We start from the raw sequence: 17,500 nt of genomic DNA, 5'->3' as shown, positions 1-17,500 counted from the left end.
AGAAGAAGAAGAAGAAGAAGAAGAAGGACAAATAAAATCAGTGCAATCCATACAGAAAGCTATGCAGACAGAACAAGAAAGATCTACATGGATATACTAGCTCATTATTGGCAATTAATCTTTGTTACAACTACAACCATGCACATACACACACACAGACAAACACACACGCACACACACATACACACACACACACGCACGCACGCACACATGTACACACACATACACACACACACACACACACACACACACACACACACACACACAATCATCTGGTAAAACTGTACACCTGTTTTCTTGATCATTTCATTAACCATCATTCAGGCTCACAGAAAGAACCAGAGGTTGACGAAAAACTATGGTTGGAAGTGTTTAACTGTAAACAATCACAAAACGGTCATATATGTTAAAACCCACTCGTGCAAAAACACAAATGGGAGTTTCAGCCCATTAACGCAGAAAAAGAAGAAGAAGAAGAAGAAGAAGAAGAAGAAGATGACCAAAGCCTTCTTACCATGGCTGTCTTCTTCAGGCCCTATCAGCACAGGCATACAGTCAACTGTGGACAACAAGAAAAGTTGGTGATAGCTAGTACGTAATTCTGTGTGTAGGTTTCAACATTCTGTGTTGAGGTTTCAAAATTTTCTTAGACAAATAAAAAACATCTATACATTTCTTTGTTTTTTTGTTTTTGTTTTAATGATTTTACTTTTGTTTGACATGGAGCATTATTGCCTTACTCATATCAGACCAACATTTCACTTCTGGTATATTTTGTTTGTTTGTTTGCTTAACGCCCAGCCGACCACGAAGCGCCATATCAGGGCGGTGCTGCTTTGACATATAACGTGCGCCACACACAAGACAGAAGTCGCAGCACAGGCTTCATGTCTCGATCACCCAGTCACATTATTCTGACACCGGACCAACCAGTCCTAGCACTAACCCCATAATGCCAGACGCCAGGCGGAGCAGCCACTAGATTGCCAATTTTAAAGTCTTAGGTATGACCCGGCCGGGGTTCGAACCCACGACCTCCCGATCACGGGGCGGACGCCTTACCACTAGGCCAACCGTGCCGGTCCTTCTGGTATATACTGTAAGTTGAAATGTGAAATCATCAACCAGTCAGGCTCACTAGATCCTGTCTCGTTTGATTTGTGTTTCTACAATTATATACCTTCACCACAGTACTGACAAATTCCTTACGTTGGGAGCTATAGGCTTTTTGACTATTTTGTCAATTGTCTAGCATGATCACATTTAATTTTTTGTTTATCAATTCAAACAAACCTTCACCGTTTTCTTTCTTCCTTTCCTTTGTTTATTTTGATTTGACTTTTGCATTACCTTTTTAATAAAAAAAAAAGGGTGACCTTCTAAGGAGTGTGACAACATGTAATTAAAAGGTTCGGAACAAATCTCACTTACTCTGTTACACATGTCATATGCATTTAGAGCGCAGCTAACTTCCCTTTGTATATCAGATTTTGCATTACCTATTTCTTTGGTGGGAACCATGTCATCGGGCGTCAGACACACACTCTTCAGCAGACCCTCCAGCCTGTCCTCCATTTGCTTGTCCAGTCGTCGCGACCTTCCGAGGAGTGTGATCTCCATCTTGTCCCGAGGGCAAGTACCGTCCTCGTTCTCAAGGTAACACGCCATGTGAAGCATGAACTCTCCATCAAAGTACATGATGTTGAATGTGACTGCACAAGAAGAGCTAGCCAGGCTGATTAATGATATACAATACCAATTTATGCAGAGCCTGGCGGTGACTTTTTAGTAATTTTCTACTGCTGATGTGAGGAAGTCACGGAGACAAAATTTGTTCTCAAATATTCTGTTCAGTTCCTCCGGAGACATGTAGAAAAAGTGACAGAATCGTATTGTGATGCCATATTATGCGCAAGATGACATTTTCTTGAACCTAGTTTTGATCAAGACAGTTCTCTTTGGAAGAGAGAGCCGCGGGAAGAGACGTATTGGTTTGTTTGGTTGGTGTCGTTTCTCATTAAGATTCAAATTTGAAGGGGTGTTTTCCCATTTGCTTGCTAACTCTTTTTTTGGTATGAAAATATTGTCACAGTTGGCATAGAGGCTATCTAGGCTATCAGTATATTGTCACAGTTGGCATAGAGGCTATCTAGTCTATCAGTATATTGTCACAGTTAGCATAGAGGCTATCTAGTCTATCAGTATATTGTCACAGTTGGCATAGAGGCTATCTAGTCTATCAGTATATTGTCACAGTTGGCATAGAGGCTATCTAGTCTATCAGTATATTGTCACAGTTGGCATAGAGGCTATCTAGTCTATCAGTATATTGTCACAGTTGGCATAGAGGCTATCTAGTCTATCAGTATATTGTCACAGTTGGCATAGAGGCTATCTAGTCTATCAGTATATTGTCACAGTTGGCATAGAGGCTATCTAGGCTATCAGTATCAAGACAAACAAATAAGCAAACAGAAAGCAACCCCCAACCCCCCCACCCCCCCTTCGCCCACTCGATCTCTAACCAGAAAAAAAGGGAAAAATATAGGCATATGCAATGAGACAGCAGGGGAACTTACTCCAGGGAAAGATGCTCTCCCCTGCCTGTATCCTGCCCTCTATAATGGCGTCAGATCCCTCAGGAAACTTCTTCTTGGTCGTGCTCTTCAGTGGACTCTGGCACTGATCATGACTGTGTGAACATCGTATCGTAAACATCATTCAGTTCACAGTTACACAATGAAAGCAACATTTCATGTTGCACAAATATTACTACAGTGGTACCTGTGATGAAAGGGCGCCCTTGGAACGTGTCCCTACATTGCAGGTGGCCTGTATGATAGGTACATATTGGCCAAGTAAATGGACAAACGGGCTACAGAATGTGTCCTTTCACGGGAGGCGTCCTCTCCTGAGATGGGTCTCACGTCGCAGGTACCAGCATACGACATCTAGTCCAGGAAACCTTCCAGTTAACAATACAGCTCTTAATTACAAGACATGTGTCGCTACCCAGTAGTCTGTATACAAAACAAAAATATACCTACCATTAAAGTACACCTGCAAAGGAGGGACACCTTTGGCTGGTCCAGAGTGTCATTTCAACATGAGTATCTTCGGCTGACAATCCTTGTAATGTGAAGACCTACTAGATGAAATGACACCTAACAACCATGATGGCTCTCTGCAGATATGGATGTGCTATAAGCTAGTTCATGGATTTGATTGATAGTATGCAAAAATAACGCGCAAAAACAGACCTAAATTATATGAAAAAGGCCCAAGAACAACGATGGGGCATTGTGAAAGGCCATGGGCCCTAGATCATAAGCCCGTCCGTAATACTAATACACTTTAATATAGGTAGTTTTACCTACGATCTCAAATGCAATCGTCACATGATTTCTCGACATAGACACATTGGAATATATATGTTGCCTCAAGGATGCCCTTTCCTGACGGTTTGATGCCAGTTACTGGAAAGCTAGAAGCAATTAAATCCCATGGAAGATGAACTAATGAACAGAGACACATTTACAACAGAATGCGCCAATGTTCACTCACAGAGTTCCGATGAAGAGTCCATCCATGTAGTCCTTCTCGGGGTTGTAGTGGTAGACAGAGATGACCGACTCCATGGTGTTGAAGGTGAAGCGTGTGCGTGATATCTCATACCATATGCCTGTCATCTGTGAACATAATTCAGTGTTCCTATAACACAAGGATTGTTGTGCTTGGTGGCTTTGTGGCCTAGTTACTTACTTACTACCATGTAGGGCAGCAACGAAGAACCTGGGCGAGTCTCTGGAGGGTTCCCCACGTATGTTTATGGATCTTCAGTTCTCCTTCTACCGTTCGTCACAAGGTGTTCTTGGATCAGCCTCTCTTGCGCTTCTCTTCTGGTGTCCAGTGGAGGGCAGTCCTGGTGATGTTATCCCGCACTCTTCCCATGACATGCCCAATCCATTTACACCGCCTTCTCGTGACGATGGTCTCCATGCTCTCTTGATTGCACTGGGCAAGTAGCTGTTGGTTTGAGATGGTGTTGGGCCAGAAGATTCGCAGGATTCTCCAGAGGTTCTTTGTGTGAAAGGTTGACAGCTTGGTCAAGTCGCTTTCCGTCAGTGGCCTAGTACAGCTACATTATCTTTTCTGTACAATGGGTTGCAACACTGATACACAACAAGGATCGAGGAAGATGAGAAGGATATATATGACAATGAAAAAGAAGCTAAATAAGAAAGAAAAGTTGAAAAAGAAGAAGGATGGGAAAGAAAAGAAAGAGGAGGAGGAAGTATAAAGAGGAAAAATGAGACGGGCGTTGTGGCGGGGTGGTAAGACGTCGGCCTCTTAATCGGAAGGTCGAGTGTTCGAATCCCGGCCGCGGCCGTCTGGTGGGTTAAGTGTGGAGATTTTTCCGATCTCCCAGGTCAACTTATGTGCAGACCTGCTTAGTGGCTTATCCCCCTTCGTGTGTACACGCAAGCACAAGACCAAGTGCGCACGAAAAAGATCCTGTAATCCATGTCAGAGTTCGGTGGGTTATAGAAACACAAAAATACCCAGCATGCTTCCTCCGAAAGCGGCGTATGGCTGCCTTAATGGCAGGGTAAAATCGGGCATACACGTAAAATTCCACTCGTACAAAAAACACGAGTGTACGTGGGAGTTTCAGCCCACGAACGCAGAAGAAGAAGAAGAAGAAGAAGAAGAAGAAGAAGAGGAAAAATACAAAAGAGAAAATGAAGATAGAGAAGATGATGAAGAAGAAGACGATGAAGGAGAACGAAGAGGAGAAAAAGAATGACAAGGGGGGAGGGGAACAGAAGAGGGAGAAGGAGAAGCAGTTGGAGGAATACAAGACAATACAAACAAGAATACCAAAAAAAAAAGAATTTTAGGTGATTGGAACATTTAATTATTTTTAAAAACAAAACTTTACATTTACAGTATGTCGAACCAGTAGTCTCTTAAGTAGACAGACATATTACCTCTTGTATGCGAGATCCAACGACTTTCTTTCTTTCTTTGTTTGTTTGCTTAACGCCCAGCCGACCACGAAGGGCCATATCAGGGCGGTGCTGCTTTGACATATAACGTGCGCCACACACAAGACAGAAGTCGCAGCACAGGCTTCATGTCTCACCCAGTCACATTATTCTGACACCGGACCAACCAGTCCTAGCACTAACCCCATAATGCCAGACGCCAGGCGGAGCAGCCACTAGATTGCCAATTTTAAAGTCTTAGGTATGACCCGGCCGGGGTTCGAACCCACGACCTCCCGATCACGGGGCGGACGCCTTACCACTAGGCCACCGTGCCGGTGCGATCCAACGACGATTTTGAGATAAGTCCATTATTTGTACCGTAAGTGTTTGTCTGTTTACTTAAAAGGCCGCTGGGTTGACGTACTGTAAATGTAACGTTTTGTTTTGTCAAAAATGAAACATTTCAATAACCTACAACTCCTTTTTCTTTAGATTCTGAATTTTGGAACATGAGCAGTCTATCTTTTATAGAACTTCAATACAAACAAGATAATAAGATGAGAAAGAAGGAGAGGGAGGAGGAGGGGAAGTGGAGACGAAGAGGGGGCGCAGAGGCAGAGAAGAAAAAAAATGTTGGGGTACCTGAACGATGGTAAAGTTCTGCTCCAGGGGAATGTCCTTGACCTTGCAAGAGGTCAAGGTCTCCGTGTTGTCATCTGACCCTGACCCTACAAGAAGCTCAAGGTCCTTTGTAATCTGACACAGGCCTGCAATTATAGTACATGTAAATATTTTGATGTTGGACAATGGATCCAGTTCAAGACACCACTAACCATTGCCACAGTACAAAATATTATGGATACAAATCTCTACTTATGGCAATGTTTGCCAAATCTTTTTGTGGTGCGCAAAAATTACTCGCCGTGCCTTCTATAATCTCATTTCATATCCCGGCCGGCCTCTCTCCCCTCCATCGCTTCCTATTAGATCAGAGAAACAATGTTTCACATAATTGGCCTTTTAGGTCTTTAAAGGGTTTTTCACTGTAACGGTGTGCGTGTGACTTAATTGTGTATTTTTGTTTGCTTAAACGCCCTATGGGCCTAAAGCCGAAAATAAAACCTTGAAACCTTGGTAAAGTCTTACCTGTGGTGACATTCACCATATCTTTCTGGGCTACACACAGACCGGTCAGCTTGCCTTGCAGAACTTCTTCGGCCTCATTGGCAAGCTCAGTGGTGCGTGAAAGGAATTCCACCTGTAAGTCTGCGGTGTTGCACAGTCCATCCTCTCTCACCTGTCCCCAGCAGGTGTACAGCACAGCTGAGCTGTTGTAGTCTGTCCACATCACTTTGACTGAAACTGAAAATTCAAGGGAGAATGTGCAAATAAAGGAATGAAAATGATAGTGTGTTATTTTGCCTTTTTCTGTGTCCTAGCTCTCCAACCTCTATTCTATCACACACATACACACACTCACACACACAAATACACACACACATGCATGCGCACGCACACAAGTAGACACGCACACAAACACACATACGCACTTCACACAGGCACGCACACACACATCACACACGCACGCACGCAAGGACACAAACATGCATGCACACATGCATGTACACACACACACACACACACGCAAACAGCCACTATCTCTCTCTCTCTCTCTCTCTCTCTCTCTCTCTCTCTCTCTAATGAATGCCGCATTAGAAAACATATATATGTGTATTCTGTTTACTGTTTCTGTGCTGCGGGACACATCTGAAGCTACACACCATGACAAACAATAGAACAAAGACGGCTGTGGCAGAAGAAAATACAAGTTTCCTTGTTGATACTGCGCAATGATCAATGCATTTAAACAAGATCTTGCATAGGATTCAGACTAAAGTATAGAACACATGTAGTATTAAGTCTGACCTGTGTCTGAGCCTTCCGTGTAAGTCCACTGTCCCATCTGATCAGTCAGATTCAGACCTTTCACCTCCATAGGCATGCAGTGATTTTCAGACGGACTGAAATTGAAATGGCAAGCTCAACGTTTCAGTTGTTCTTTCTCTCCTTCTTTCATCATAATCTTTCCTCGCTCATTCTTTGTGCTTAACCTTTGTTGTGAAAGTATTCTAAATGTTACCCTCAGTACTACCATTGCACACAAAGACAGATTTGTTTTATTGCCTCAGCATGAGTACACAAAAAGAAAAATTGCTGTTTGGCTGTTCCCAAGGGTGTTCTTTCATCTCAGGTACCAATGTAATACAATGGTACCTGTGATGTGAGGCCCCTCCAATGAGCGTACACCTCCCTTGAAAGGACACCTTCTGTTGTCACTTTGTTTATTATCTATACTAAAGCATACTCGTCATGACAGGCCACCTGCAACGAAGGGACTCTGGTGTCCCAAGGGTGTCCTTCCATCGTAGGTACCAACCAATGTTATGCTTTCTACAATCATTTGTAGCTGAATTTTTTTTATTGAGGATCTATTCTATACCAATAAAATATGCCCAACATACAGACAAGACAAAATAAGCATTCAAAAATAAAATGTATAAAGCAACATCAGGAATACAAACTTACGGGCGTCCAGTGAAAGCCATGACAGCGCTCCCATCATCCTGGACAACAACACTGCGGACGAGTGACTGCCAGGTATTGTTACCCCACCTGTGTTGCGTCTGACTCACCGTGTGCCACACACCTGAGAACTGAACACAGGTAAAAAGTCTTAATAGCTTTCTGCAGTCTTGCGTTCATCATGTGCTTGTAGAGTGCAGATCTTTTGCTGAGACAAAATGTCGAAATTACTTTAGAAAGTCTTCGATATGAAATCAGTTCCTACCACTAAAGCCTGTGCTTAACTTGGCGAAGTCGACTACGTGAAGTATGCTTCACCATAGACCTTTTATCCTGGACCGCCAACTAGCTCTCTCTCCGCTCTTTCTCTCTATTACGAGGTAGCGGCCTCTCGCATTTAGGAACCTACGCTTACAAGCCTTTCAGAAATCAGGGGGACGTGATATCCGGTGTCGATTGTAAACATGGACGAAGTTGCCAAGGTAAGTTCCGAAAATGCTAAAATAAACTCAGCAAAAGTGCACATGGAACATGTTTTTCGATGAGTTTTGTTAAGTTTAGTTTGGAGTTTTGGAAAATCCAGTTCATTGTCACCTCCCATTGTCACAAATAACTGGAGCGTGCTTTCTTTTCACCGTCTTCGAATCGCTGGCCTTTCAAACCGGACGCGACGCGCCCCTGAAAGTCGAGAGTCATATCCTCGAAGGGTCATGTGACGAGTTGGCGGTCCAGGCTATTTGGTCTATGGCTTCACGAAGCTGGCCGCACGAAGCTTTAGCACTGACTTTTCGGTAAAAAGACTTCGCAAAGTCTTCGTGAAGTGGACTTCAGGCTCAATGAAGGACCGCCTTAACAATCATCTTGCAACTTTAACCATGCATGAAACGTGGACCTTTTCAACAGCAGGATCCAAGGGGTGTGAAAATATGTAGTGGGGGAGGAGGGGGGGGGGCACAATACCTTGGTAATTGAGGAAAATGAACTGAGTAAGAGGCTGTGAAGGCCATGGAGAAAAGAAACAAACCTAAGAGATCTTGTCATGTTGTTGTTGTTGTTGTTGTTGTTGTTGTTGTTGTTGTTGTTGCATCTAGCAAGGTGTTTTTCAAATTTTTTTTTTTAGGAAAAATGAAATCAAAACACATACAAAAATAATTAGAAAGAAACATTTTGTTGAACCTCAGTAAAGAAACAGCCATGCAGTTTCCAATGTGCTGCTTTCTGGACTGGATATGCGCTTTCATTCCTGCATAATCTGTGACACACACACTCAGCTGATGCACCTATATGTGCTTATATACACGGCACACCACAAGCATGAGCATTTACGATTATATGCTCAAACAAACACTTCCAGATACGCCAGCAATTCACCTGTTCCATGTTGAAATCAGCAGCTGTGGGTATGAACTGTTCAGCACACTGGATCACGGAGAACGAAGCTGAAACTAAAGCAGCAAAGTGTTATGTAAAGACAACCACTCAAAACCTCATAAGCCCACATACTTCTTCTTCTTCTTCTTCTGCGTTCGTGGGCTGAAACTCCCACGTACACTCGTGTTTTTTGCACGAGTGGAATTTTACGTGTATGACCGTTTTTTACCCCGCCATTTAGGCAGCCATACGCCGTTTTCGGAGGAAGCATGCTGGGTATTTTCGTGTTTCTATAACCCACCGAACTCTGACATGGATTACAGGATCTTTTTCGTGCGCACTTGGTCTTGTGCTTGCGTGTACACACGGGGGTGTTCGGACACCGAGGAGAGTCTGCACACAAAGTTGACTCTGAGAAATAAATCTCTCGCCCAACGTGGGGACGAACTCACGCTGACAGAGGCCAACTGGATACAAATCCAGCGCGCTACCGACTGAGCTACATCCCCGCCCAAGCCCACATACAGAAGAAAAACACTTATAAGCAATAATATACTTACAACATTTGACAATAGCAAAAATGTTTCTCACGCACACACGCACGTACGCATGCACGCACGCACGCAAACATACACATGCACACACACACACAAACATACACACACACACACACACACACACACACACACACACACACACACACACACACACACACACACACACACACACACACACACACAAACACATGATTGCAAGGTAATCTTATCTTATCAGCCCATTGCATCGTTAAATTAACAAGACCAAATAAGTTATCCTGTGAAAATTGCCATTTTGTTCAACCATCTATTGTCATTAAGAATAGAAGTAAAAGAATCATTCTCTATGTGCTTATTTTTACTTACTTTCTGTACTGTCATTTTCAACTGCAGACACAAGACTGCTTGGAATCTCACACGGCTCTGTTAAAATGATATAAAAGGGAATGTGTTTAAAAAAATAAATTATCTGAAAAGGTAGCTAGGACACTTTGAGCAAATTTTCCACAGACTTTTTAATCATTCAAAAACACAGGGGACCCTGTGGAGTCAAAAGTATAGCCAATATCTCACCGCTCACCTTCAGAAAAACACTTTTTTTGCATGAATGCGCTTGAAACTTTTTTCAAGTCAAACATTAAAGATTTCTTATCAATTCTCGTGAAAGGTTGCCATCTGGGCAGGCAAATGAAACAAAATAAATCTGAATCCTTATTTCAAACCAGGATGCATCTTTCCCGACAGACATAACAAAATGTTTAAAAATACTTTCAATAAAATCAATCAATTCCCTCCCCCCCCCCCCCCCCCCAAAAAAAAAAAAAAAATCTCTCTCACTTCTTCTAAAAGATAAGTCGACTTTGCCCTCAGGAAAAAAACACCCAACGAAAACAACATAAAATAAATAACATTGTACCTCCACCAATGTTGGAGAAATTCTGAGAGGAGGCGCACACATCAGCAACAACAGACCGCAGATACAGTGGTAAACTGGCAACTTCCCCCCCTCTCTGATGTCGTGACAACACAGACACTGCCGCCCTGTGCTGACACCAGGGGTCGCCACTAGCAGCATCCAAACACCAGTAGGTCACCGCAAAGTCGTCGTCCAACCAAACAACCTTCATCAAGGCTGAAACATTGAGGGTTATGAAATTAACAATAAGTTCTTAGTAAACATCATGAAGATTGACATAGCTCAAGGGAAGCAATCTAAGCATAACTTGTGTGCATCAAGGGCCACTACTCGTTGAAGCATGGCTGTCATATGTTGGTACAATCTATCCTGGATGTGTGTGTGTGTGTGTGTGTATGTGTGGGGGGAGGGGGGGTGTATGTGCTGTCTGTATATGATGATTACTGCAAATAAAGGGAGGCAACCTTATCACAATCCTTGCGCATCAAGGGGGACAATTTGATGTGCTAAGACAACATTGGTCCTTCTAAGTCCTGTCAAAAGACACACACACACACACACAGGCACACACACACACACACACACACACACACACACACACACACACACACACCCGAAATCTCTATAGGAAGGGTATTTTTACTTTACGTACCAATCTGAATCTCATGTGTGCCAATTGTTAGGTCAATTTCTTCTGGGACTGGGTATGGCTCTGGAAAAAACCGACAGAAACACAAACAGCTATAATTCAACTTTCTAGGGACTAAGCAATACTTTCTCCTGACTAAATATTTAAGATAAACATGTACATGCAATAAATTTAGTAACAAAAAAACAAGACGAACATTCAAAAGCACCGTGATCTAGTAGTCTTTGAAGTAAACAAACAACATATACTGACGTTGTCGTGGAATTTTGACGTAACTCGTTTTCAACAGCTATTCAGGAGAAGAATGTTAAATCATTATTGTCAATCGTATTTAAGAGACTATTTCTCATGGAGAATGATTTACTTAGTCTGAAGCACAAAAATGTTAGATCGCCTAGAATCAAGATATGCCAAAATTCCACGACAATGACGATACACAGCATACATACGTACTACACTGTGTTCCGTGTGAGGTACTCTCTGCCAGGCTGCCACCAGCTAAAAATAACCGGCAGTACCACTCTCCTCCTGCCTATTTACCCTTTCCTTCCTCCAACCCCTTCCGCCCACACTGGCGCCTGAAATATATAGGGCCAGACCTGCACTCTTCTTTGTCTGCAGCGCTAGCGTGCGTGGCCCCAGCTCTCTGTTATGCTGTGTTGATAACCTGGATGCCGCGAGCAGAGAGATAGCAGTCGAGCAGAGAGATAGCACTAGCAGTCGTTCTGAGTGTGTGGTGGCCACAGAGATATTGCCTATTTCGGAACTGATGTTTTTAGTGTGTTTAGTTGTATTTATTGCAATGCATGCCACAATTCACAAGACAGAAGAAAGGATACATGAGAGAATTAGAAAAAGTGTGTTCCCCCCCCCCCCCCCCCCAAGTATATAATTATGCGACTCTTTGCACTCTGAAAAAAAATGTGCATGCTGCATTTAATGAAACACCTTGAAACAACGCAGTAAACAAAACATCCTAAATGTGCCACAATAAAAGAACACAAAATAATGAAAGATAAAGACAAAGGTAATCCCCAAGTACATAATACATATATACAACACTTTACGAAATATATACAAACAGTAGAGTATATACAGTCGTATATTTACATACATATTATGCCAAGGACTACTAGTAGAAGTCATTGATGGTGCGCATGTAAAATTTGTTTTGCGTTTATATAAGTATATAATTCAAAATAGTGTAGATAATGTCAGTAACATATAAGAAAGAAAACTGTTCATGTTACAGTGTTAGCTGCATGTGAATAAAACAAAAAAGCTTACCTCACGGCCCTCCTATACAAGTCTCACAAACTTGTATATATAATATACCACAGGAGAAAAACAAGAAGAGCAAACGCTCGATCGAGTCACTTTCGCAGTTCTGAATATTATATGAGGCATCAGATGGACAGGAAGAAATTGCTATTCACAACACAATGAGTCACGTTCACATAAAATTTGAGCCCGGTCACTTTTATAGTTTCCGAGAAAAGCCCAACGTTAAGTTGTGTGTTGCCGAACAGAAAAGGCTAGTTATCTCCCTTGTTTTTCTGATAACGTTCGTAAAAGGCTACAGATGTAAATACTTTGATGTAAAGAATAATCCTACAAAGTTTCAATCACATCCGAAGAACTTTGTCAAAGATATAAAATGTCTAATTTTTCCTTTGACGCTGACCTGTGACCTTGAAAAAGGTCAAAGGTCAACGAAACCATCGTTAAAGTGTAGAGGTCATTGGAGGTCACGACTAAACAAAATATGAGCCCGATCGCTTTGATAGTTTCCTGTCAAAGATATAAAATGTCTACTTTTTCCTTTGACGCTGACCTGTGACCTTGAAAAAGGTCAAAGGTCAACGAAACCATCGTTAAAGTGTAGAGGTCATTGGAGGTCACGACTAAACAAAATATGAGCCCGATCGCTTTGATGGTTTCCGAGAAAAGTCCAACGTTAAGGTGGTGTCTACGGACGGCCGGCCGGCCGGACAGACTAACACTGACCGATTACATAGAGTCACTTTTTCTCAAGTGACTCAAAAAACGTAGCTCGCGCGCGCTCACCCAAATCCGCGCGAAGTGCCACATGATATTATACCCCGACAACACATAGGCGGATAATACATGTATGTCAATAGTATGAAACAAAACATGCCACAATTTTCAAGACAGAAGAAAGGGTAAATGAGAGAATTAGAAAAAGTGTTTGCTCCTCAAGTATATAATTATGCCACTCTTTACACTCTGAAAAACATGTGCATGTTGCATTTAAAGAAACAGGAACGGCACAGTATGTAAGACGGCAGAAGACAACACAGTAAACAAAACATCCTAAATGTGCCACAAAAAAAGAACACTAATTAATGTCGTATTTAAAAACATATTATAGGCATGCGTATGGTGCGCATGTGAAATTTGTTTTGCGTTTATATAATTCAAAATAGTGCAATTAATGCCTGTAATATAAAAGAAAGAAAAAACGGTCTTTCAATACATGTTCATGCAAATTGTTAGCTGCATGTGAAGAAAACAAAAAGCCTACCTGACCCTGCAACGTACTGTTGGTCAGTAATCCAATAGCAGCACACAAGTCGATTTGAAAGTTTTTCAACACAGTTTTTCACTCGTATTGTTCTCACAAACTTGTATATATATACCACAGGAAAGAAAACTCGTCGATCCGACGACAATTTAACGTTTGTTTCATTATCGCAAACAAAACAGAACAGACAAAACGAAACAAAACAACACAACAACAGTTGGGGTTGTTATTTCTCTGAGATGCTGAAGAAAAAAAAGATGACGTGCATTGTAATGGAATAGAGTGGGTGTAATTTCAAACTAAACGGTTCAAATGTGAGTGTAAACACACTCTTTACGCGGGATCACATTCCCTCACACGCATATGAACACACACACACACACACACACACACACACACACACACACACACACACACACTATGTACATTTTTAGAAAGAAAAACAAAACAAAAACACAATGTACATTGTTAGAAGAAGAAAAAAAACAATATGTACAATTTTAGAAGAAAAACAAACAACAAAAAACAATGTTTTAGAGCTGTTATTGTGTCAATATGCTAAAGGCCTCAATGACTTTTTATCATTCTTGTTTAGGATTTTGTTTTTGGCGGGGTGTCAAGCAGCATCGGTGAGGTCTTAATTTGTTGCTCTTTCATTAACTGGCAAAGTTGCTGTCCCTTGTTTTTCATGCCCCAAACTCTCCTTTTCAAATTGTTGACGTCAGAATGTATTTTTTCGCCGCCCTGTTCACCCATCAAACCAAGCCCCATCCCCCACCTGTCCATAAACTCTACACAATGTGCTTCAAGTATGTGCTGCTTTGGGATGACATTAACGTTGTCAAGGCACACGTTACCTCTGTAGAACTCCATGTATTCAGAAATAGCTACTTGGATGCCAGGAAGGTCATCTTTCCCAACTGGTTTTGTGTGTGACACAAGCCTGTGCACACTGGAGTAAAGACTGTTCAAACGGGTGTGTTTGTCTTTGATTTGACCTGCAAGGGTGTGCACGCCATAATCATCTGTCAGGATAAATGCCCTTCTTTCTACGCTGTCTGCTACGGCAGTAATCACTTCATCTTTAATGTATTTGTTGCAGTGATTCCCATTGAAGCTACCACCAAAAAAGGCCTGAGGTGTTATGCTATGCTTATTCAAAATCTCAGTAACCCCTGCAACTGTTGGTCCTTCAGATCTGTCGAAGACTGGAAACGTTTTCAGATTAAGTTTCCCTTTTTCTCGGAGATTATACATTTTTCTGACACACCTTCTGAATGCTTCGGTAGTGTTGTCAATCACCACCAAACGCTCTTCACTCAGTTTTATTTTAGAAAGGGCATCTGCTATTTGCTTGTCAAGCTGGTGACACTCATTTGCAAGAAGATCGTGGTGTTTGTTCACAACACCAAGGAGCAAATGAAGGTAAGGCGGCACTACATGACTCACTTTGACGTCCCATATTGGAGCACGAATGACGTTGTAGTGGTCTTTGGCATGTTTTTTGTCACTGCCAGATTCTTGGTACCCTATGAGGTCTTCTTTCATGTTTCTTAACGTTCTTTTGGGGGCTTTTTCTCTTGGACTCCATTGCATTTGCGTTTTGGAAGTCTTGCACCAAAGACATGGATAACTACTCTGGGCTCCTGACAGTCCATACATTTTTGACTGGAAATCATAATCCCCAAACATAAACACTCGCAGCCTTTTTCCTTTCCACATCATGCCGTTGACAGCACTAACTCCCTCTTTAATAGTGCTGCCTAAAATCTTTTCAAGGTTTTCAGCACAATCTTTGGCTTCAGTCATCACAACCAACTTTGAGTTCGCATTTGGATTGTGGAGATTTGCTACTTCAAGAACAACTTTAAAACTCCCCCCTCCATGGTCACCCCCGATTTTAACCCAAATTTCATTTTCTGGCAAGGTGTTGTTATGCCATGTTAGCATGTTCTTCTTGTCGTACTGGTCTAAGAGATCCGTTACAAACTTGGGCCAGCTGACAATAGAAGACACGGGAATGCCCCTAACTTCCTCTTTCTTTGTCGCTTTGTTGATGCATGAGAGATGTAATGTGTAAACTTCTATTTTCCCACAAAGCACTCCCTCCTGAAATTCCCTCTCCTTTTTCTCACACTCCATTTTTATTCCCATTGCCTTGTTTAATTTTCGCAACTGCCTTTGTTTTGCCCAGCTAAGTGACAGTTTTGCTCTAATTTGAGCTGCTGATTTTGAAGAGACGCGTGCCTGTCCCAACCCAGCTGTTTTCAGAATGTCATCCCTTTTGCGCTTTGTAGTGTGCTTGAGTTCAGTGCTTTGTTGTTTTATTATGTCAGCTTCCGTGGAACCGGAAATTTCTTTTCTCAAGTTGGCAATTTCCTTTGCTCTTCTCTTCCTCATTGGAGTAGAAACTAGCGCTGATGACTTTTTCGCTCTCACAATTTTCTTTAGGACAAGTGGCTGTGCTTTTGTCTTACATATCAACGTCTTCTTGTCATCTGACTGTGCCAGTTTCACCCTAACTAAGCCAGTTAAATACTCTTCCTCTTTTTTTGTCAAAGGTGCTTGCAACTGTTCTATTGGGCGGAGTTGGGTTTGTGGTTTGTTTTTTGACAAAACAGTGTTAGTATCTGTTGCTTTCTGTGACTGAGATACAGACTTTGCTACAGGTGTGTTATCGTTTGATTCTGCTGGGGCTTGGGTTTGAAATGATGTTGAAGCAGCTGACACGACGACTGTGTCATTGTTAGTACTTACATCACTCTGACTCTGAGTCGTACCCTTGCGAGATGTCAGCAGGTCGAACAGACGTTTTTTGACCACACGGCTTGCGGTTTTTGTTTCAGGTGTTGAAGAACACTGTGGCTGAAAGGTTTCAACAATAGAAGTGCTTGTACAGGCATCAGTACTGTCAACACATGTGCTTTTTCTTTGCGGACTAGCAGCTTTTTCACTGGCTTTTTTTTTTTTTTTAAGACAACCGGCCATTTGTTCGGCAAACGTTTTACACACACTACAGTCAGCTACTTCCACTTTGGAGTTGTATTGTGTCCACATCACTTTTGTTTTTTCAATGTTACTATGCATTGCTTTTGAGAATCCTTGAGGTGGAATGTTAGGGTTTTTTTGTTGGCTGAGACGAACAGCGCATGTTGTACACAATGTACTTGAGAAAGTGGTGCCATTAGCTTCTTCAGAAACTTGAATACCGTGAAACTGAAACAACCCTGATGCATAGTTTTTGCAATGCCTAATGGTATGATGTTTGTCCTTCGCTGCCTTTGATCTTCTGCCACAAATTCTGCACATAGCATTTAGCCTAAATATGTGGAGATCTTCTGTATGTTGCACTGCCGCCATTCTTATCTGGGACACCTTAAATCAATAAATAGAGTGACTACAAATTGAACGAAATTGTCACCAATTAACAAGCAAAACCATATACACTGATACAGACAGGCAAGAACATAAGCACAATTACAGTCACAACATTAAGTCAGGAATAAACACGTCACAAAAAAAGGAGGGGGGGGGGACGCAAAACAAGCAATACAAAAAACAGAACAGATGAAATGCACTAGAGTCGAGTGCCTGTGCCAAACGGTGCATGCACTGATTAGGCGCGTGGATTAACGAAACAAAACTGCTCTAATCTCAAACACAAAAACTTATTCTCACTCTATGACACAGTTTAGACTAAGTACTTACTGACGGCAACATCAGAAACACAGTCGGTCGTTGGTATAAACATTGAGCGTGGTTACAAAATGGTATACAATGCGCACGTTTTGATACAACAAAGAACGACTTGCCGGTAGATTCGATAGCAGTATTACTTCAAAATCAAACAAACCGAATCCTCACTGGAACTCTAGTTTGCACATACACAAAGCCTGAATATCCGAGAAA

At 42.0% G+C, this 17,500-nt stretch overlaps 1 protein-coding gene across 3 annotated transcripts in view; it reads right to left on the bottom strand.

The window, feature by feature from the left end:
* Positions 1-17,500, bottom strand: part of LOC138948880 (uncharacterized) — a 102,399-nt gene that overhangs the window by 11,579 nt on the left and 73,320 nt on the right. For all 3 annotated transcript variants that reach the window (XM_070320512.1, XM_070320513.1, XM_070320514.1), the window contains exons 38-49: positions 11,050-11,109; positions 10,398-10,613; positions 9,848-9,904; positions 8,946-9,019; positions 7,578-7,705; positions 6,918-7,012; positions 6,138-6,353; positions 5,634-5,758; positions 3,565-3,689; positions 2,580-2,692; positions 1,500-1,712; positions 515-559 (exon numbers count right to left, since the gene is read on the bottom strand). In XM_070320512.1, coding sequence (XP_070176613.1) covers positions 515-559; positions 1,500-1,712; positions 2,580-2,692; positions 3,565-3,689; positions 5,634-5,758; positions 6,138-6,353; positions 6,918-7,012; positions 7,578-7,705; positions 8,946-9,019; positions 9,848-9,904; positions 10,398-10,613; positions 11,050-11,109 — 1,467 coding nt within the window. The remainder of the gene's footprint in view (positions 1-514; positions 560-1,499; positions 1,713-2,579; positions 2,693-3,564; positions 3,690-5,633; positions 5,759-6,137; positions 6,354-6,917; positions 7,013-7,577; positions 7,706-8,945; positions 9,020-9,847; positions 9,905-10,397; positions 10,614-11,049; positions 11,110-17,500) is intronic.

This window comes from Littorina saxatilis, linkage group LG15 (genome assembly GCF_037325665.1).
Source record: "Littorina saxatilis isolate snail1 linkage group LG15, US_GU_Lsax_2.0, whole genome shotgun sequence".
NCBI classification, from domain to species: domain Eukaryota; kingdom Metazoa; phylum Mollusca; class Gastropoda; order Littorinimorpha; family Littorinidae; genus Littorina; species Littorina saxatilis.
The sequence above is the reverse complement of the archived record's forward strand: the minus strand, read 5'-3'. Positions and strand labels throughout refer to the sequence as shown.